Source organism: Cavia porcellus, unplaced genomic scaffold (genome assembly GCF_034190915.1).
Source record: "Cavia porcellus strain 051 isolate PalLab524CR breed Dunkin Hartley unplaced genomic scaffold, mCavPor4.1 scaffold_1, whole genome shotgun sequence".
Classification (NCBI taxonomy): domain Eukaryota; kingdom Metazoa; phylum Chordata; class Mammalia; order Rodentia; family Caviidae; genus Cavia; species Cavia porcellus.
The window spans coordinates 219,451,386-219,472,795 of NW_026947484.1; the positions used below are offsets into that span (position 1 = coordinate 219,451,386).

Consider the following 21,410-nt stretch of genomic DNA (forward strand, 5'->3'; position numbering starts at 1 on the left):
CTCTGCATACAAACATTAGGCCAAGAAAAAAAGTCATCTCTTAGATGTGAAGGTTTGGGGTCTCTACAGCTAAGTTGCTTACATAATAGTGTATAAGCTGGCAGTTGAACGGAAGTAAGGATGTTAATTAACTAGCTGAAAATGGCATGGGATCACAGAATAGTATGGAAAGACATCTATTAGAAGAGTCATTCATGGCTTGGGAGAAAGCGTCCGAAACCCTGGCAAATGATTCTGTTACAGTGAGATTGAAGGAAATCCAAATCATTAGGAAGCTGTGCTATGAATTGCTTCTGATTGTTCTGAAACCCAGATGCTCCCTAATCAAATCTTGTTTCTTCATAGTGTGAGATCTATTCAAACTCTGACACTTGTTTTACTCCTAGTAATTACTGACATCTAATTTATTTGTTCAACATCCAGGTCTAAAAAGTAAACTCCAAGGCAGGGATGTCTGACTATTTCATTCATTGCATTACATTCAATGTATGAGACATGTTATGGTTTATGGCTACATGCCCCCGCCCCCCGCAAAGCTTCATACAGTCATGGGGACAAGCTTCTAGAGTTTGAGAATGATGTGTGGTCCAGTGCTGGAATTATGGGTGTGAGTGCTACACCCTCCCTCAGGTGGTAGTTTACATATGATATAAGGGAAGAGAAAGAGGCTAGCTCTCTCTGTGCTCTTCCCTGTTTACTGTTGTTGCTTTTGCTGTCTTTTGCAGCCATAAACTGTTGCCCTCTGCTATGTGCCACCCTGCCTTGGAGCCAGCTGGTTATGTACGAAGCCTCCACAAACTGTGAACTAAATAAACCTTTCCTTCCTTAATTTTGGGTGTCAGGTATTTTGTCCCAGCAATGAGAGAAAAGTAACCAACACAGGACAGTGCCTGACACACAACAGGTGCTCAATAAAAGATTAATGAAAGAAACAATTCTGACTGTTAAGTGGCAATTTTAAACCTGGAAAAGTTTAGGGAAACAGTATTTTTGAGGTGGCAACAATATAAGAGAGGGCATTAGAATGAAAATACTATTTTTCTAATTTCCAGCACTATGAGATATCTCTGCCTGTAGTCAGCCTGCCCTCCTCTCTTCCCTTCTCTCTTCCCTTCTACTTCCCAACTCTGTTTCAGCCACTTAACACGCAATGCAGACACCCACATTGACTGCTTTATATCTTGGTTCTCAGAAGCCTTTGGCACACACGCTTTAGAGTACACCATCAGAACCTTACTTCTTGAGCTTTTTCCGTTTCTGAATAAGCAAATCCTCGTTGCATTGAAACAACAGGGTGTAGTGTGAGATAAATACTCGGAGGCGCTGAACGCACACCAGTAGTAGGTAATAGTCAGGGTGTTCCTGCTCTGTGAACTTCAGGACATTCTGGACAGGAAGGAAAAGAAAGCTGCATTACATAATTAGAATAAAAAGTTTTCTATCTTCTGCCCTTACCATGATCTATTGTAAGTTTAGTAGCCATTTAAAACAACAGACAACAATGCATATGGCTCATCTAATAAGCTGAAAGGTCAAACTTGCTAGTCTCTGTCCATCACACCAAGGCAAAATAAGTCATTGCTATTACTGTTTGTGTTGAGTGTAAACATAATTCCACTTCAAAAGGTAGAAAGGTCTAGTTAGATCTTGAAATTAACGAAAGCATTCTAGCAATTAGTCTGTAAGCAGTGCCTTAAATAAGTCAGATTAATGATGAGAATGTCAGGCATGAAGCCTATCTGATGGGAGTGGCTTCTGGGTTGGCAATTATGATCCAGCTTGGCCTGTGGCCTCCCTAAGGTATTACTTTACCTGCTGCTATGGTTTGGATACTGTTAGGGTCATGGTCCCAAAGGTTGATGTGATGGAAACTTGGTCTGCAATGTAATGGTGCTGAGAGGTGGTGGGACCTTTGAGAGGTAGGAAAAAAGGCAATGTCCCTGGCTGATGACCACTCTCTTAAAGGAATTAATGTTGGTCTTACAGAGTGGGTTAGCTCCTGTGAAAATGAGTTGTTATTTAAAAAAAAAATAGCCTGCTCATTCTCCTCTCTCTTGCTTCTTTCCTTATGCTATGTGACCTATTTTTCTTACACAGACTCCTACCATGTGATACTACCTACCATGAGACCTTCACTAAAAAGCCAGTGCCAGCACTGTCCTTTTTTACTTTAAAAAGCATGAGCCAAAATAAACTTTTTAAAATAAAATATCCAGCCTCAGGTATTTTGCTGTAGTAACATAAAATGGACTGAAATACTTACAGTAGAATATGTGTGTGACTTGGATTTGTGAAAGCTAACATTTGTGGATTTGTGAAAGCTTAACATTTATTAAACACTTCCTGTTGCCTCATTGCCCTATTTAATTTTTACCACAACCCTATTACATAGGTACCGTTGAGCCAGGCTTGGTGGCTCACACTTGTAATCCCAGCACTTGGGAACTTGAGGTAGAAGGATTGTTATGAGTTTGAGACCAGCCTGGGCTACAAAGTGAGCTCAAGGTCTGCCCAGACTGCATAGAGAAACTCTATCTTAAAAAAAAGACCAAAAAAATCGGTACAGTTGTTACATATATTTAACAAATAAAGAAACCGAGGTACAGAGAAATTAAGAGATCTTTCCTAGATCATACATCTAGTAAGTAAAAGAACCAGAGCTTGAGCAAATGCTTTTAGTACCTAAAGCCACATGTGCTTAAAAATCTCAATATTAGGGGCTGGGGATTTAGCTCAGCGGCATAAGCGCCTGCCTTACAAGCAGGCAGTTGTGAGTTCGATCCCTGGTATCGATAAAAACGAAAAAGACAAAAAAAAAATCTCAATATTGACATCGGGCTGCTTTTACCTGAAATGAAATTACAAGCATTTATAAAATGCCTTCACAGCACTACTTAAGATCATTCAACAAACCAGAACAGGTAGATGATGGTAAGAAAAGGGCTAGTAAGAGGTTGTCAGGTCTCTCAGCTCTAGTTCCTTCAAGCTGCTCCAAGGCCTGGGGGAAAATGGTGTGGCATCAGCCCATCAGCTTCTTCACGCTTCTACTGTGAAAGTGTAAGTATTGTAAAGTAGAGCTTGGGACTCAAGCCAGGTAAAAGTAACTAGCATAGCAAGTAAGTGGACAGGTTAGATAGACATTTCGATACCAGAAAGTCACAGATGGCTGTAGAATCAAGGTGAAAGAGACTGAATAAGGTGCTTGGAAACTAGTGGGAGTGCTTATAGAAACATCTTGGACCACCAGAGGCTCAAGGCAGACATCCTGAGTCTCCATGTTTGGACATGGAGATTTTTAGCTCATACTATAGGAATACCCATAATTGGGTATGGGATAATCATATGCACATCTTAGAAATATTAATAGTTTCTTGAAGCCTTTACTATATTTTTACATTAAAAATGAAAAGATAGTTCAGTATAAAAATCAACTTGATGGCTTGTCCAGCCACACCTACCTGTAGATGTATCAGGTATTCAGGAATGCGTTGGACTATGTGAAAAAATAGTGTGTAGATATCAGATTTAATCTCTTCATCACCCTGAATGAAAGAAATGTGGAGTCATTCTGTGCCCCTCCCACTCTGGCGGCAGAATCCCAGAGTCAGTCCCCCAGAGTAGGAAAAGTTTATTTTCAAAGCATTTTCTTCCCAGAGATTGACATCAAGTGCTGACCTCTCTTTGGAGAAGCTACATGTTCAGAGATATGATCAAGGAAACAATTCTTCAGCAAAGAATAGATCATGTACTTCTTTGGAATCCACCCAAATTTCCAAAATACACTTTCTTCCCCACTCTTATCTTAGCACGGAGCTAGATAGAATTGAGCACTCGATAAATTATGTTTGAGTTGAGTAAATTCATAAAGATTGTCTAGGAAGTGATTATTACATTGGTTTACTAACAGGCTAAATGGTATATATGAGTCTCAAGAGTGAGAAAGGGACTGTGATTAGCAACTAGTCGTTTGACCTGAAAGCAGAGAGCACTTTCCTCTGTGTCTTCCGTTTCCTGTTCTTCTTTCCCCTTTCCCAGACACTATGCTGGGTTGGGAGCAGGGGTACACTGAAACAGAAATTTAGTAAAACAGAGCCACTTGTCTCCTGTGTTACTAATTAGCTCTCAGATTTGTGGCTTTCATTACTGTTTTCTTGTATTGACCTAAAATAACTAGTTGGGAACGTGGCTCGGTGTTAGAGCTTAGTCTGTGTGAAACTTTGAGTTCAATCCCCAGTGCCACTGGGTGGGGGGAATCAGAACTGTTATATATGTATCACCAGCTTATGAAGTATATAATGTAATCGCTGCAGTGGCATGGATTAAAACAGTATGCCTAGAGCTGCTTTACAACCTTATAAATTGGCCAAATTAATATTGCGAGTCATATTTTCTGAGCCTAAACACCCCACCACCACTACATATGCTGCATACAAGTTGCAGCCTAAGGAGCTCTGCTTACAACATTGATTTGCTTTGCCTGTGGTTCCAATGGAGTGGAACAAAGTCAAGCCAGGCAAGCATCAAAGCAACAACATGAGCCTTGCATGGACTTCTTACCCCCAAAAAAGGGCACCAGTGGCTCTGTTAAAGTCATTCCTCAGCCTGAAAAATAAGCTCAGAGAGCCTGACAGGATGCATGAACAACATATATAGATGACATGTATGAACAGGATAGCACATAAAGTTAACGTACCTCCTTCAGAACAACTACGTGAACCAATGAGATGCATTCAGGCAAATCCCTCAGATAGGCAACATAATAATCCAAGAAATTATTCTTTAAAACAAAGACAAAAGTATATGGTAAGAACCTGGAAACAGGAATCACAATATTTTTTACAGAGTTATGTGTATCAAAAAGGAATGCTTTGCAGAGATTTTTCTCAATGAACTTTAAACTATGTCCTTTAATACATTTTGACAGCTTTTATTCATCTTTTAAAAAATCTTTTTAGTTGGGGGCTGAGGATTTAGCTCAGTGGCATAAGCGCCTGCCTTGCAAGCCTGTGGTCGTGAGTTTGATCCCTGGTACCGTTAAAAATACAAAAAAAAAATCTTTTTAGTTTTAAGATTAATATCACAATCACTTGAAAAGCAAAACTCAAGAGCCCTACTTTAATGACAGTAAAATAGTAAACCATGGGATTAATGAGGGTCATGAAAAGTGAAAAAGTATTGTTAAATTATAAAATTGCATGCTTTGTTTTTGCAATTCCTTTTCCTTTTAATCCTCTACATCTAAATGAGAAACTTTGGGCCAGGGATATAGCTCAGCGGCACAGCACCTGCCTGGAACCATAAGATCCTGAGTTTGATTCCTGGTACCAAAAAAAAAAGATAGGAACATAACCCAATTTGCCTTTTAATATGTACTGATATATGTTTCTCAATGCATAATAGCATATTTCAACTAATTGTGTATTCACTTCTGCAATTTCCCTTCAAGAAACTACCTCATAGCTTCCAAAGTTTTATTCCCATAGTAATAATGTTTAGCTCCTGAAAGCATACTGAATACAAATGAACTAAAGTAATATCAGACATCACATCCACTTTCTTCTATACAAATCAATTTTGTATCATTACCTACATTTGAAATGTGAATTAATGTAGTACTGAGGATCAAACCCAGTGCCTCATGTGTGGTAGTCAAGCGCTACACCACCAAACTACACCTCCAGTCCTGTTAATCATATTTGAGCATCACTGATATACGGATGTTGATTACAGGTAAAAACCAGCTTGCAGACCGATTTCAATTGTCCCACATAGAATTTTACAAATAAAGAAATTAGATACAAAAGTCTGGGCTCCCTGCTTTCTCTTAAAATAGTGCTGGCAACTCCAGAGTCTTTTCATAAAGAAATCGATAAAGCTGAGTAGCTGTTCTTTGTAGCAAGCTATGTGTCCTCCACTTCAGCATAATTGCCACCAGTGGACACCGCATTAGGCTCACTTCACTTCATTTGTGTCACTAGCTGGCCCTGCAGACATTTGAGTTTGCAACTTCTGGCTTCAATCATCTTTTCTTTTCTTTCTTTCTTTTTTTATCTTTCTGAGACAGGGTTTCATTATGCAGTTCAGGCTGGCCTTAAACTCACTTTGTAGCCCAGGCTGGTCTCGAACTTGCAATGCTTCTCCAGCCTTGGCTTCCTGAGTGCTAGGATTACAGGCACACACCCAGCAATCATATTTTCATCATAGAAAACTTAGCACCCTTTCTCCAAGAAAGTAAAAACAAAAGACATAGCTACCTATCAATTTTTTTAAATTTCTAAGGACTGAAAATCACATATAAAAATATATACACATTTATATACCCTATATGTATACCAATACGGATAGATGTGCATGAGTATGTGTATATACATATATATACACACATATATAAACACACACACATAAATATATATGCACACATGCTTATTCAGTGAAGGCAATTATAGTACAGTATAAAGCTGGGAGCAAAAGTTGAAAGACTTAACAGGGTCCTGTTCACAGATATCTAAGTGCTTAGAAGGCTGCATGATTTCAGCAAAGCCTTTAAATATCTTACGTTTGCAACTGTAGAACAGGGAGGCTAGCCTAGATCTCAGTGGCTCTATCTCTGAAATTCACTGTTTCTAGTTTCTTCATTAAGAGAAACAGATGAGTGACCCTCAGGTGCATAAAATTCAAGTTTACAGAAGGAAGGAAAAACCATCTTACTTCATCATTTGTTAACTTAAGGAACAAGTCTCCAAGGACTCCTTGGCGCGGCCATTTCAGGACTCTTTCCTGCAGTGCATGAAGCAAATCCAGGTGCTGCTGGACGAGGTACCGTAGAGAGCCAGGAAAGAGGCTTGAAACAGAACACAGAAAGAATCACACAAACCAGGAAGGCCTCGCAGGAATACAAACAGCAGGTTCCACTTTTGCAGTCATTCAAAATACTCATGAATCACAGGTCTGCACTTAGGATCTTTTTCCTTCGTATTTGTATTTCTATTTTTTTCCCTTCTCTGCAATACTGGAACACAAACACAGGGCTTCCCGCAGGCTAGGCAGGCACTGAGCTACACCCTCATCCCTTTTTCCATCTATTTATTTTGAGACAGATTTTCACCAAGTTGCTCAGGCTGGTCTCCAACCTGTGATCTTCCTGCCGCTGCCTCCAAGTATGCCCCGCTTGCATTTAGGATTTTTTTTTTAATTGTCTCTGTAGATCTCACAACAAATATCCTCAGTTTATAAAATGACTGCTTTCCTGATAGCCCCTTTACAAGTGTGTATTAAACAAACAGAGTACAATCACTTGTCTGACCACTGTAAAGCTAACTTGTTATGCTCCCACTTAACGTTACAGCCAGTAGAATTCCAAGGGAAATCTTTTTCAATGTCTTAGAATTATTCCAGTTTGATGTGTATGTTATTCTAATCGGTGTGGTAGATGATCGCATTTACAGTGATGGTTGGTTTTTCTTAGCTGTCAGGTAGGAGATGGCTACTTAAGGTAAGTAGGAAAAACTGTTCATAGTTGACCACTAGCAGCTCAAGACATTAGGGACAAGTGAAAGGGTTTCTTTTCTCTTTCTTCAAAGAGACATAATGGGCAACAACTGAGTTTTGTGTACAGATCAGGGATGGCCTGCTGCTCTCTGGGGTTTACAGAACTCCTTTCCTACCCTGAAATCCTAAAATCCTGAAATCCTTCTTTTCTTCTCTTGTGTGTGTGTGTGTGTGTGTGTGTGTGTGTGTGTGTGTGTTTTAAATTTTATTGGTATATTTTAGTACACATAATGGTAACATTCATCACTCTCTTCTGCTTCTTAAAGTGACCCATTTTTTCCCAGAGAAAATGAAGGGAGGAAGGGAGAAACCACAGAAGGGTGTAACGGAGAAGAGAACTATGAAGAGAACCCCAGGAAAAAGGAGGAGGGACCTGGATGGACAGGAGTGGAGTGACCAGGGGCCTACAGGATCTTACAGAAATGAGGATCTAAACTGGTGACGGGAACCTTTCAGAGCTTTCTGTGATACAGAGATCCCACTGCAATGCAGCCTGTGTGCCGTAGGTTTTCCACTCCTGATCTGAACTTGGTAACACAGGGGAACCAAAAATAGGTTCCTTTGTGCTTTTCACCAAGATAAGATGATAGCCTACTCATCACTGAGAGCTGAACTTATTTAAAAATTTAAAAATTTTGCTAGGGTTTAGTGGGCCAGAGAGTTATGGGTTTGGAAGATATGCAACTCCTATAGGTAGAGTTATGAGCTTGGAAGATCTAAGTAATCCCCTTTTAGACCAGAGGGGAATTTGGAGGGGTGAGTAGGAGACACGTGGACAAGGACAAAACCAGTACAGATGATTGTACTGAAAAAACAAAACACAGCATCAGCAAAAGACCTAGTGTAAAGATTTCTTCCTACCCAAAGGCTACAAATAACTTTGGGTAATATTTCTGGTATGTCCTGAATGAAGGCAGGGATCTTTTTGGTGAGATCTAATATTGTGATGGGTTGTCCATATAAATTCAGGAATGTGTCTTGGATTGTCTGCCCTCTTTCTTTTTCTTTCTAGAAAACTTCCTTCTGCTACACCACGACCAACATACTCGAAAAGTTGGAGAACTAGTACCAGCGTCCTCCTGGATGGCCCCGGGGGGTAATGAGATTTCAGAGTGAGGTTGGAGAGAGCTAATATTCACATCAATTATTATGGAAACAGGTCAGGGGATTTAGCTCAGGGGCATAAGTGCCTGGTAAGCACAAGGTCATGAGTTTGATCTGTAGTACCCCCCCCCATTATGGAAACTCAAAAGCTAAATAAAGAGCAAGGACCTATGAAGGTTGTATACCAAACATTGAAAACACTTTATAAATAATTTAACAAGGATAGTATTTGAAATCAGTGATGAATATAGTGTTGAGCCAGGAGATGAACAGCAAAGGGGCAAAGAAGCAAACACTGTGGACATAGCTAATCTGTTTCACTGCTTTGCCAGACCTGACTCCCAGGAGCAACTTCTACATGAAGACAAAGTACTGAATGCTGAGCTTGTTTTCTATTCCTTACCAGGAGTAAAATTATGACTGTATGAGTAATGTGTTCCTTCTAGAGCCTTGAAAGTTATTTCAACCCCCAACAAAATAGTATTTAGATGGTGATGGAAATAAACTAAAAGTAATCAGGGAAAATCCAGTTAGAGTTTGAAATTAATAAATTCACTCTTGCTATTATATAAAAATAACTGCTGGGCTTGCACAGAAGGTTACAACTGTCTCAGATGCGCGTGGATGGTTACATATGTGCCATCTAGTGGGGATTTGTAGCACTGAGTTTATTGTGTGGATGTGTCACTGCAGTTTGGTTTATCAAGCTAAATAAATAGCAATCTTCCCCACAAGTATATAGACAGGAATGCTTGATCTGAAGGGTATGTGTCTGTCTAGGTGAGTCAGATCCAAAACAAGCCCAGAACTTCAATGCTTGCGATCTTTCACCAATGAACCATAGCCCCCAGATTCTGCCCAGGTTTGCAGCTGGCCACATGTGCCCTTCAACTTCCAGCCCATCCAACCTGTGACAGAGCTGACTTGAAATAGGCTGAGGAGGCTCTTGAGAAATTCACCTTTTTCTCAGGGAAAATCTAAAGTTTTATAAGTTTGACCTGGTTTGAGCGTCGAGGGATAGTTGTCAGAGGTATTATCTGTTAATAACTTTTCAGCAGAGCAGAGAGTGTGGAAGTCTGGCAGTTTGTAATGGGAAAAGTAATACATATTACTAAATTTGTTTTCATCTTTGGATAAATAAAAGTATCAACGGGGGCTGGGGATTTAGCTCAGCGGCATAAGCACCTGCCTTGCAAGCAGGCGGTCGTGAGTTCGATCCCGGGTACCGATAAAAAGTTAAAAAAAAAAGTATCAAAAGGCCTGTTTCAAGTACACAGAGAGGGCTGGGGGTTTAGCTCAGCAGCATAAGCACCTGCCTAACAAGCATAAAGCCATGAGTTCGATCCCTGGTACCAAAAAAATAAAGTACATGGAGATTTTAACAAATCTTATAAAAAAAACTAAATTTGATGACTGAAGGATAATTAGAAGTGGAAACAACATCAAGCTCAGAACAAGAGTTTGTTTTTTAATACTAACAGTATTAAGTTGAAGCTTTTCTCTGCTTGGTTTATGAAATGAAAAAGAGAGTTAGCTTAGTAAGTAATTAACAGGAAAATTATTATCATAGATATGATAAAAAAGTTATTTTACTTTCATTGAGAATTAAATCATAGCTTTAATTTCTTTGAATTTGGGAGAGAGATCTAATCCTTTCTCAGTGGTAGGTCACAACAGAACATCAAGACAGTAGACAGTGACAGCAAGGAAAAAGAATTTGACTATACCCAGAGCTACTAACACATTTAGCATCTCATTTAACAAGTCAAATGAGATCTGAATAAGAATGTATGGGCTGTTCCAGAGATCTGAGTTTTGAAATAGAGACAAATCCATGCTTCTTGTCAGAGAAACTATATTGCTGTTGGTCGAGGTGCCTGTTATATAAAACTTATACTTAATATACTAGATGGATACTATAATATAGTAGAAACTATTATTGATATCTAAGTTGGGAGGCATGTTACAGGCAGTCCGACAGGTTTAGGACCATGAAGGAGTCAGTGCAGAGGATGAGAGCACATTAGAGCTGTGGTTGGAGGTGCATCTATTGAAGGCCACGCCTCAAGATAAAGATGGATTGACCAGGCTTGCATGCCTCCACAAGGCATAAGCAATAAATTAAATATTATACTACACTTGGTATCACCTGATCCAATAAAGTCTAGTAGACACCAGTCACCCCAGTGGATGTCCAGGACTCCCTGATTCATCTCTTCCTAAGAAGGTATTTGTTCTTTCCATGCATGCTTGCTACCCTACTGGATCAGTATTACCTAAGCAGCTATCCTTGCAATCTTAGTGGCTGATCATAGTTTTGACCCACATTGTATCCACCGCATGATTTCTGTCTATAAAACTTCATCTGTGAGGTGGGTTCTATTGCAACCACTTTCAGGTCCCCTCCTGTCTCTCAGGAACTGTCTCTCTCCATAAACATTTCCCTACTCTTAACCTCTATAGTTCACTAGGATACATTCTTCAATCTGGGGGAAGGTGAACTCAGTGGATCTGACTTCCAGCAATTTGGGGGTTGTACTTAATACTCCCTGTGTCATTTGGTGGCCTCAGCAAATCACTGCAAGGAGGTAAGAGCTTGGGTCTGTTTCATGGGTTCAGATTGTGACTTTTCAGGTAATCAGAAATTGTCATCCTTATTTGTCAATTCTTATGCCTTGAATTTTTATTCCTTGTCTTTTTTATAGTTTTTTTTTTGTTAAAAATGCTAAATTTAAGTTGAGAGCATGGGAAGATGATGATGTTTCTTTTGTCTCCATGGTCTGTATTCCTGGTTTGCATGTGCTACATTTGAATTTACCAGTTGCTGAATTTATTGGTGCTCCTTGTTAGACTTTTTTTAAATCAAGTTTATCAGTACATCTTAGATATACATAATGATCACGTTCATCACAAGGCATTTGTACCTGCGCCCGATATATTTGATTTCTCTATTTTTCTCAATCCTCTCTCCTCCCTCCAAGCCATCTTCCTGGGATCATTTTTATAGCGTTTGACTTGTTTTGACTTTTGCGATTTGTTGTCTTATCTTTGACAGCAGTGTTAGGAAAAAGTAATGTTAGAGCATCCCCTTGTGGATCTTCATACTAACCAAAATGTGAATTTATGAAATACTACAGAATGAATCTGTTGGGAGCCGCAGCCCCGAGCCCGGTCGCCTCACTTGGCGGACGTGAGGCCTGTAGTAAAGAGTGAGGCCTGAGGTAGATTACCCCTCCCATCGAATATGTTAGTTTCCTGCTTACCGCGTAAACAACCCGCTCAACAATATAGTCTGCCTGGCAACTGATGATGTTAGCCAATCAGCTTGCCTTGCTTACTTTAACATGATTGGACACTGTACCCGTATATATACCGGTGCCACCCCTGGGCGGAAGGAGAAGCCAGATAGAAGCCCGGAAGTAGAAGCCCAAAAGGAGCCGCGGAGAGCGGACCGGTAGAGGCTTTGGGGCAGACTGAAGCACAAAAGGAGCCGCGGGGAGCGGACCAGAGGAGGCTTCAGCTGGGAGAACCCAGGGCAGGCTGTACGGAGAAGGAAAATAAAAAGAAAAGGTTGTCCACTACCAGACTTTGTCGTGTGTCCTTCCTGCCGGCCGGGAGCGGACATCGACATTTGGAGGCCCGCCCGGGGACTGATCACCCCCGCGACGTGACAGCGGACAACGCTCCAGTACAGAGCTGCGAGACAGGTGAGTTGGGGATAAGCCTGGGCTCTGGGTGGCGCGCACCTACAGGGCTTTTAGACTCCCCTCAGGCTCACGCGTAAGTGGCGGATTCCTTGGGCCTCACGCGGTGAGTAACATATTAAAAGATGGGAAACATGTTAGGTAGCAACACTAAGAGCGAGGGTGGTTGTGGAGAAAGCTCTCAAGAGCTTACAAAAGTACGCAGGGTATCTGAGCAGGCCCAGTCAGGGAGCTCCCGAGAGGGGTCCGTCAAGGGGAACAAGGATGCTAAGGAGGAGGACGGGGCTCTAGCCTCGGAGTCGTCTGACTCCGAGGACGAGGGAAAGTTGAATGGCAGGGAGGCCAAAGAGACCAGCTGTCAGGAGCCCAAGTCGCTCGATAAGGAGTCGCAGGGTTCTTTTCCAGCGTCACGCCGCGAATTGCGCTCTGCTCAACCTGGTCTGCGGAGGAGTAGAGAGCTCCTGAGTGCGCCCCGGCGCGAGAGGGAGGCGGTCCCTCGCCACGAGGCGGCCGCCTGGGAGCTCCCTCCCCTTTCGCCAGAACAGGAAGTGATGCACGGGCCCCCATTTTCCGCCCAATCACGGCCGCCGTCTTATGCTCCGCCGCCGGCGGGTCGGTATTTTTACAGGCGGCTTTGGCAGGGGGGACGCTTGTCTCATGAGGTACATCCACCTGGGATAGATAGTGGCCCCTACGAGATATTTCCTGTACAAGTAGCTATGGGCCAGGGACGCAATGTATGGGAGCCTTTTGAGATAAAGCAGATTAGAGAACTTAAAAATGCAGTTACAACCTTTGGGCCGACTGCGCCTTACACCATTGCCATGCTGGAGAATCTGTCTTCTGGGCCCCTCACCCCCGCGGACTGGATTCAGCTGGCAAAGGCGTGTCTGCCCTCGGGCAGTTACCGGGATTGGCGAGCCTGGTATGCAGAGTTCTCTGCCGAGCAGGCTGAGAAAAACGCCAATCGAGGAAACCGGGGGTGGAACAAGGAAATGCTTATGGGAGAAGGTCGGCACGCTGATGACCAGACCCAGTTCCCCGGCGCTGTCTATGAGCAAATCAATGCCATAGGGCTCCGCGCCTGGAAACAGGTAAGTGGTGCCGGAACAGCCTCCTTGTGTCTTTCAAAAATAATTCAGGGTACCACAGAGCCATTTGTTGACTTTGTGGCCCGAATGCAAGATGCTGCCGATAAGATATTTTCTGATCCGGGAGTGGCTCGACCGCTGGTAAGGCAGCTGATTTTCGAACAGTGTACAAAGGAGTGCAAGGCAGCGATAGCTCCTCATAAGAACAAGGACCTCAATGCCTGGATTAGGATATGCAGAGAGATAGGGGGGCCGCTCTCCAACTCGGGAGTGGCTGCTCTCCTGGCCGCGGCTGTACAGCAGAGGGGACCTCGCGGGTTAGAAGGGGAATGTAAGGCTAAAGGGTGTTTTGCCTGCGGGGAGCCAGGACACATTAAACGTCATTGCCCAAACAATGCAGATGCTAGGCCTCGCCCTAGGAATGAAGAACCATATGTTTGTGGGCGATGCAAAAAGGGATCACACAAAGCTGAGGAGTGTAGGTCGGTCTTTGATGCTCAGGGCAACCGTATTTGTGGACGAGATGCTAGAGGGCCAAAAAACGGCCAGAGGGGGCCCCCTTCACAGACGGGCCCCCGCCCCAGAGACAGGACAGCTCAGGGTGGCAGCCTTCAACAAGGGCCACCCCTGGGTCAGCAGGTGTGGACCTCAGTGTCGCCTCCAGACTTATATGGGTGTTCATCTTGTCATTTGTCACTCAGCACCCTATAATTTTTCCAAAGGTTACTGCCTCTGAGCCATTAGTCCCAGCAACTACAATATACACAGATGGCTCTAAGATGGGGATAGGCGCCTATGTGATCCTAGGCAAGCCCCCGGTTACCATACAATTTGAACCAGATCAGCCTCAGGTGGTGGAACTGCAGATCGTTAAAATGATTCTTGAACGGTTCTCAGAGGCCATTAACATTGTCTCCGATTCTAGGTATGTGGTCAATGCTATGCAAGTGCTTGAGACTGCCAGTTTAATTAGATCCACTTCCACAGTGGCTGGACTGTTCCTGTCTATCCAGACATTGCTTCAGAACAGACACCATAAGGTCTTCACCACCCACATAAGAGCACATACATCCCTGCCAGGGCCTATGGCACAGGGGAATGCGGCTGCTGACACTGCCACTCGCCCGTTATGGATTTTTACCTTACTAACACCAATCGAGCGAGCCCGTGCCTTCCATGATAAATTTCATGTTAATGCCAGGACACTAGCAAACCATTTCCATGTTTCTAGAGCAGATGCACGAGATATCGTGCGACTATGTGACTCCTGTGCCACATACAAACCTGCCATACCGATGGGAGTAAACCCTCGAGGTTTGATCCCTGGTGATGTTTGGCAGATGGACATCACACATATACAGGAGTTTGGAACTCTTAAATATGTTCATGTTTCCACAGACACCTGTTCTCACGTCATATTCGCAACAGCAGAAACAGGTGAAAAAGTGTCTAATGTGATCAATCATTGCCTGGCAGCTTGGGCCGCATGGGGCAAACCAAAAATATTAAAAACTGATAATGGACCAGCCTATATAGGCAAAGCTTTCAATGAGTTCTGCAAAATGATGGAGGTTCAATTAAAACATGGTATCCCATACAATCCCCAAGGTCAAGGAATCATTGAGAGGGCTCATAGAAGCCTCAAAGAAATTTTACAAAAACAAAAAGGGGGAGTAGGCCAAGGCCTGGCCCCAAAGGCACGATTATCCATGGCACTATTCACACACAATTTTTTAAATTTAAATAATGATAATCGCTCCCCAGCTGTGGAGCACTGCAACCCTTCCCCCAACCATAAAGGGTGGGTGAAGTGGAAAGATGTCCTGACAGGACAATGGATGGGCCCGGATCCGGTAATCAGCTGGAACCGAGGCGCGGTTTGTGTTTTCCCACAGGAATCGGGACGAGAACCACTGTGGATACCGGAGAGACTGACACGGGCAACAAAGCCCTCGACTAAAGATCAGACCTGCCCTACTGGAGATCCATCACAGACCAACCAATAAGATGAATAGAAATAGCGGTAGCCCGAAATGGACAAGAAGATCCTCAGGCATATGCATGGCTTGCTCAATTGGCCCACGACCGAGTCTAGATATGGCGGGCATCCCTCATTCTCCTCCATAAGGTGACAATACACAGCAGGGTAGGTGAGTCAATGACGGGTAAGAGCGTGCCTCCCCAGCACGACTCGACCTAAGCCAGGCCCTACCCCATCCTGCACGTAAGCCGCTGGACTGTTAGATGCTGCCCAGGTCTAAATTTCTCTCCGAGGGGATTTCTTTACGGAGAGGAAATGAGTGCAAGCTTGTGTGCATCCAGGTTCCGTCCAGTTTGTGCCTGGCCCTAGAAAAAGGACGAGGGCCTCAGGGCCTTGGCAGACCATGGGACGGCCGACCAGGGTCTAAGCCAAGGACCTACGGTGGGCCTACGCATAGGGCATAAGCCTCTGCACCCAGTCCAGGAAGGGCTACGATGCGCACATTCATAAAAAATAAAAAAGGGGGAGATGTTGGGAGCCGCAGCCCCGAGCCCGGTCGCCTCACTTGGCGGACGTGAGGCCTGTAGTAAAGAGTGAGGCCTGAGGTAGATTACCCCTCCCATCGAATATGTTAGTTTCCTGCTTACCGCGTAAACAACCCGCTCAACAATATAGTCTGCCTGGCAACTGATGATGTTAGCCAATCAGCTTGCCTTGCTTACTTTAACATGATTGGACACTGTACCCGTATATATACCGGTGCCACCCCTGGGCGGAAGGAGAAGCCAGATAGAAGCCCGGAAGTAGAAGCCCAAAAGGAGCCGCGGAGAGCGGACCGGTAGAGGCTTTGGGGCAGACTGAAGCACAAAAGGAGCCGCGGGGAGCGGACCAGAGGAGGCTTCAGCTGGGAGAACCCAGGGCAGGCTGTACGGAGAAGGAAAATAAAAAGAAAAGGTTGTCCACTACCAGACTTTGTCGTGTGTCCTTCCTGCCGGCCGGGAGCGGACATCGACATGAATCTTTTTATAAAATCTAGTTTATACTTGGGAAATATGCATGCCTATTAATAAATCATGGGTCCCCGGCTGTCAGTTAAAAGGCAGTAGATTGTCAGTCATTCTTAAGATTTGGAGGACAGCCTGAGATCTGCGCCATGTTGCAACTTTCAACGCTGGGAAACCAAGCAATCAGCCTGCCTCCCTGCTATGCAATAGTGAGCCTACTGGTACACAGGCTGAGAGTCAATCATCTCACTTCCCCTAGCCCCTTTCTCCTGCCCCCCCCCATTAGCAAATGGGAACCAGAGATCTGAGCATCTCTTGGGAGGCTGACCATAGCAAATAAGGGGGGTTTCCTTCTACCATCTCTTTGAAGGCAAATATTTTATTACTGTTTTGCTTTATTCTGATTAATGGTACTGCTCTATTCAATATTCTGTTTTGATAATTTCTATAATGTTCTGTATTTCATTTTATTTTGATATATGTGATTGAAAGAACACCTATTGTGAAAATAATGAGATATACTGTGATACCTATTACTCTTATCCCGGTAACCTTCTGTGAAGTTCTGTATCAATTTCACTACACTGTCTCAGTTGGCTTTATTCTATCTTGTTCTGTTGCATTTTACTACCTTCAAAATAAAAATTTTTAAAACAAAGTGATTTTGAAACTACAACCTGATAGACATAAAAAAAAAAAAAAAAGATTTGGAGGACAGGTTTCACTGGGACAGACTGGCCTGATCTCCCCCCCTCCCCTACACCCTAGAGGGGAACATTGATCCTGTTCTGCCTCAGTTTCCTTTTAGGTCTGACCTTCCACTGGTGAGGAGGCCATCTTAGCCCTTGGCATTCCCCACCCTCACCCCTCCAGCCCTAGGGTGACAACTCACAGGCTAATTGTCTCGATAATTCACCAAGAGCGTGAGAAAAAAAGACTTCCCTTTTCTGACCTCATTTCTGATCTTTCTGTGTCACTTTGTACTTCCCTTTTTTGGAGGCATGTTTCTGCTAAAGATTAGAGAAGGAGGAACCCTGAACTGTCTCAACCTTCCCCTCTTCCCCAATAACTAAAAATTTTTAAGTTGAGCCCATAAAAAATGAGTGTTTGCTAGTGCCAAAGACAGGAAAGTCATTTTAGATAAGGCACACAAACTCGGTCTCTAGGTCAGATGAGACACTGGAATTTTGCCCATCCAGGAGAATGTATATGAAAGCAATCTCCTCGCATAGTGTTACAGGCAGTAAAGTTTGGCAGGGAAAAACAAATCTGTGACCCTGTGGAAAGAATGAACTTCTAAGTGAGACCAAAAGGAGCTATTTCCTAAAACACAATATTTAAGGGACCGAATGACATTCAGCTTTAAGGGAGAATCCCCAGCCTCCTGAGTCTCTCCACTCGTAAGCCTGGTTCTTACCATTTATGTGTGCAGGAGAGGGAAGTATTTTCACTAATGTGTCAGTTGTGGTTGCTGAACAAAGAGAATAGGATTTAACCTGTGAGTTTCATAAGTGTGTTGCAGATACAGAGACATGGAAATCTTAGATTTAGATTTTAGATTTTGAGGAAAACGTAGCCTTGGTGCTAAAGAAAGTTGCCGAGGTGATTAAGTAGACAGCACAAATGTCTTGGGGGTCTTCTTTGCTGTAGGGCTAGGTTAGAACTTTTCTAAGCCATTACTACCTCTGTCTGTCTCTGGAAGTGATCTCTTTTGCAGGCTAAGAAGTGAGTGCTCCAACCACTTGAATTTGCCTTTGAATTTTTTTCCTCCTCATTCTCTTTCAAAGAAATAGTAAGCAATTGTTGAGGCCTCTTGATTATTGGTTTAATGTTGTTAGTAATACTTCCTTCTTTAAACATGACTGTTACAGCTGGAAGTGGCTGTAGTTTCTGCTTTTGGGAACACAGCCTGAGTTAGGAGTGTGAGTTTCGGGGGAGGTAAGGGTGAGGGTGGCTAGTCTGATTCAATCTATCTTCTGGTCACTCTCCAGATAGCAAATACCTGCTCTCGAGCTGGTCACCCTGTGGGATGCCTTGAGAGGATGTAAAAACCAAGTAGCAATTAAAAGGTTGCTTATTTTCCCCTTGTTTTTGGGAAACTCAATATCAAATTATCGTATTCCTTTGGGCTTTTTTTTGGTGGGGGGGATTGAACCAGGACCTCACACTTGCCTGGCAGGTACTGTGTCATTGAGCTAAATCCCTGGCCCCCTCTCACTCCTTTGGAATGTATTCTTTTTTTTTTTTTTTGGAATGTATTCTTAAGCTCTGGAAATTGTTTGACTCTCAGAAAGAGCTGTTTAATATTTTCTGCACCTGAGCATGGCCTTCTTATCTCTAGAGGCAAAATGGAGCACAGGGGAGGCATTGATTATGACAGTGTTTGACAACTAGAATTGTGCTGTAAAAGAGTGAAAAATGGTCAGAATTACCTTACATTCACACTTTCTTTAAGAGATAATTATTACTTGTGTTCAAAATGTAAATCACAAGAAAACCAGACACCTCTGGCCCTTAGGGTACAGTCAGACACATCCACTGTTATTGAGTTCCCCTCCCTTGCCCACCGGGCTCTATACAGACAAGGTTTCCAAGGCAACCACAATCAAAGCCTCATCCACTGTCACTGAGCTGAGGCTCCCTTGCCTGTCCTCCAGACTCTGAGGGTGGGGTTTCCAAGCCTACCTTGATTAAACCGTCTGCTGGACTCTGTCCATCCTTATGTGACTTTATTTAACCTCCTCAAGGACAGTAGCCCTCACAACTGCATGGAGAACTTGGCCCTCCCTGTGGCCTTGTCCTTTTTTCTTGGTGACCTCAAAGAGATCAAAAAGATCTGGAAGTTTCTAGATGACTCTGATAAGTACATTGAGGTCTTTTGGGGACTTTCTCAGATCTAGAACTAGACTGGAAAAACATACTGTTACTCTTAAACATTGACTTCTAATGAGAGACAGGCAGCATTACAAGCTGCTGTTACATTTGGAGATGAATATCATATTGCTAATTTTAGAAGACAGAAGGTAGGTAGCTAGGGGAGCTGCTGGTTCCTACGGGAGCTGAAGAAGTCTCTAATGAGATTCCTACTGGCCTACCAACTAGAGGGAGACTGGAGTAGGAAATATTTTCAGACATTTATTTTTGTTTTGCTTTTGGTTTCGGGTTTTTTTTTAAATTTTGTTTTGTTTGAGTCAGGGTCTCACTATCACTATGTAGCCCAGGTTGACCTCAAAATTGTAGTGATCCTCCTGTCTCAGCTTTCTGGGTACTGGGATTATAGGTGTGTGCCATCATGCCCGTCAAGACATGTATTATTAAAGGGCTAAGGAGGATAAGAATTAAGCCCTTCAATTATATTAAATTGTCAACTCTTCAAAAGAAAGATGAAAACCTCTCTGCCTTCTTAGATCATTTATAAGAAGCGGTGGTGAAACATCCTTGGTTCCTGATTCAGTAGAACTGAATATTCTCAGACAAGTTTATTACCCAGTCAGCTTCAGATATCACTAAAAGCTAAAAAGATGGCTTTTGCTCCAGACAGCTCATTTGATACTTTAGTGAGAATTGCCTCCTAAAGTATTTTAAAATCGAGACCAGGAGGAGGCCAAGGGGAGAAAACAAAAAGACCAAGAGAAAGTGGCTGCCCTGGTTGGAACTTTAAAAAGAATAGACTCTAAGTCTGATTACTGGGACTCCAAGAAGGGCTCAATCACTGAACTCACCTGCTACCACTGTGGAAAGCCAGGCTGACTCAGGAGGCACTGTGATAAAAACTGTGAATAACAAGAGGCGCCTGGAGTTACATCCTGGTTGCAAAGGTGACCCCTGGAAGCTGGACTGCTTCCGGAGATGGAGGTCCCAGTGACCAGACCAATCTGGTCCAGCAAGACTGAAGGTCCTGGGGCACTGCGTGCCTTCTCCCTCTGGCCATCTCCATGGAGGAGTCCTAGGTAAACATGACATAGAGGGAAAAGAACCCAGCCTAATCCTGGACACTGGCGCATGTGTCTCAGTCCTTTTCAACCCTGGCCTTCTTTCCAGGCATTACACTTCAGTGAAAAGAGTCACTGGAGAAGAGATGACTCGGTATTTCTCACAACCCTTAGGCTGCAACTGGGACAGCTTTCTTTTCGTCCATTCCTTTTTTATTATCCTTCAAAGTCCAATTCCTCTCATAGGGAGAGATATCTTACCTGCTTGAATACTGTAATATACACTCACCCAGGCCAGGAGCACTGCATCCCCTGGCAGAGACAGAAATAAATCCTAAAGTCTGTGCAACTAATGGTAAAATAGGAAGAGCCGTAGGACTTAGCCTGGAACAAATCCATCTTAAAGATTCCATTATTTTTTTTGTCAGCAGAGACAAAATCCTCTAAGGCCTGAAGTTAAAAAAGACTGTCATCTATAATCGATAACCTAAGGATACAAAGTGTACTTGAGCCTTGTATACTCTAATCTTGGGAGTTCAAAAACCCAGTGGATGGTGGAACTTAGGGCACTGGGCAACAAAGGAACCCACTGGCCTCCCTGGTAAGCAGCCATGGCTTGAGCAAGCAGCGGGCGACCCAGGGAGAGAACCAGCCAGAGTCTCTGGAGATCCCTGCCATGGTGGAACTTACAGCACTCGGCACTCTGCAACAAAGGAACCCACTTGCCTCCCTGGTCCTACAGCGCACGGCCTGAGAACCAAACATCCCATCCTCCCCTACTCCCCCTCCCCATTAGCTAATGGGAGCAGAAGTCTGAGCATCTCTTGGGAGGATGGCCATATGCAATATAGCAAATATGGGGAATTTCCTTCTACCATCTCTTTGAAGGCAAATATTGTTATCAGTTTTGCTTTGTTCTGATTAATTGTATTGCTCTGTTCAATACTCTTCTGATACGTATTACGATGCTCTGTATTTGGTATGATTCTGTTATACCTGATTGAAAGGACAACTATTTTTTTTTTTTTTTGGTCTTTTTCCTTTGT

At 43.3% G+C, this 21,410-nt stretch overlaps 1 protein-coding gene across 5 annotated transcripts in view; it reads right to left on the reverse strand.

Annotated features, from left to right (window-relative positions):
• The window catches only part of Arhgef33 (Rho guanine nucleotide exchange factor 33), a 114,979-nt gene that overhangs the window by 36,658 nt on the left and 56,911 nt on the right, over positions 1-21,410 (reverse strand). For all 5 annotated transcript variants that reach the window (XM_063229529.1, XM_063229543.1, XM_063229548.1 and 2 more), the window contains exons 11-14: positions 6,709-6,841; positions 4,694-4,777; positions 3,459-3,542; positions 1,238-1,386 (exon numbers count right to left, since the gene is read on the reverse strand). In XM_063229529.1, the coding sequence (XP_063085599.1) occupies positions 1,238-1,386; positions 3,459-3,542; positions 4,694-4,777; positions 6,709-6,841 (450 nt within the window). The remainder of the gene's footprint in view (positions 1-1,237; positions 1,387-3,458; positions 3,543-4,693; positions 4,778-6,708; positions 6,842-21,410) is intronic.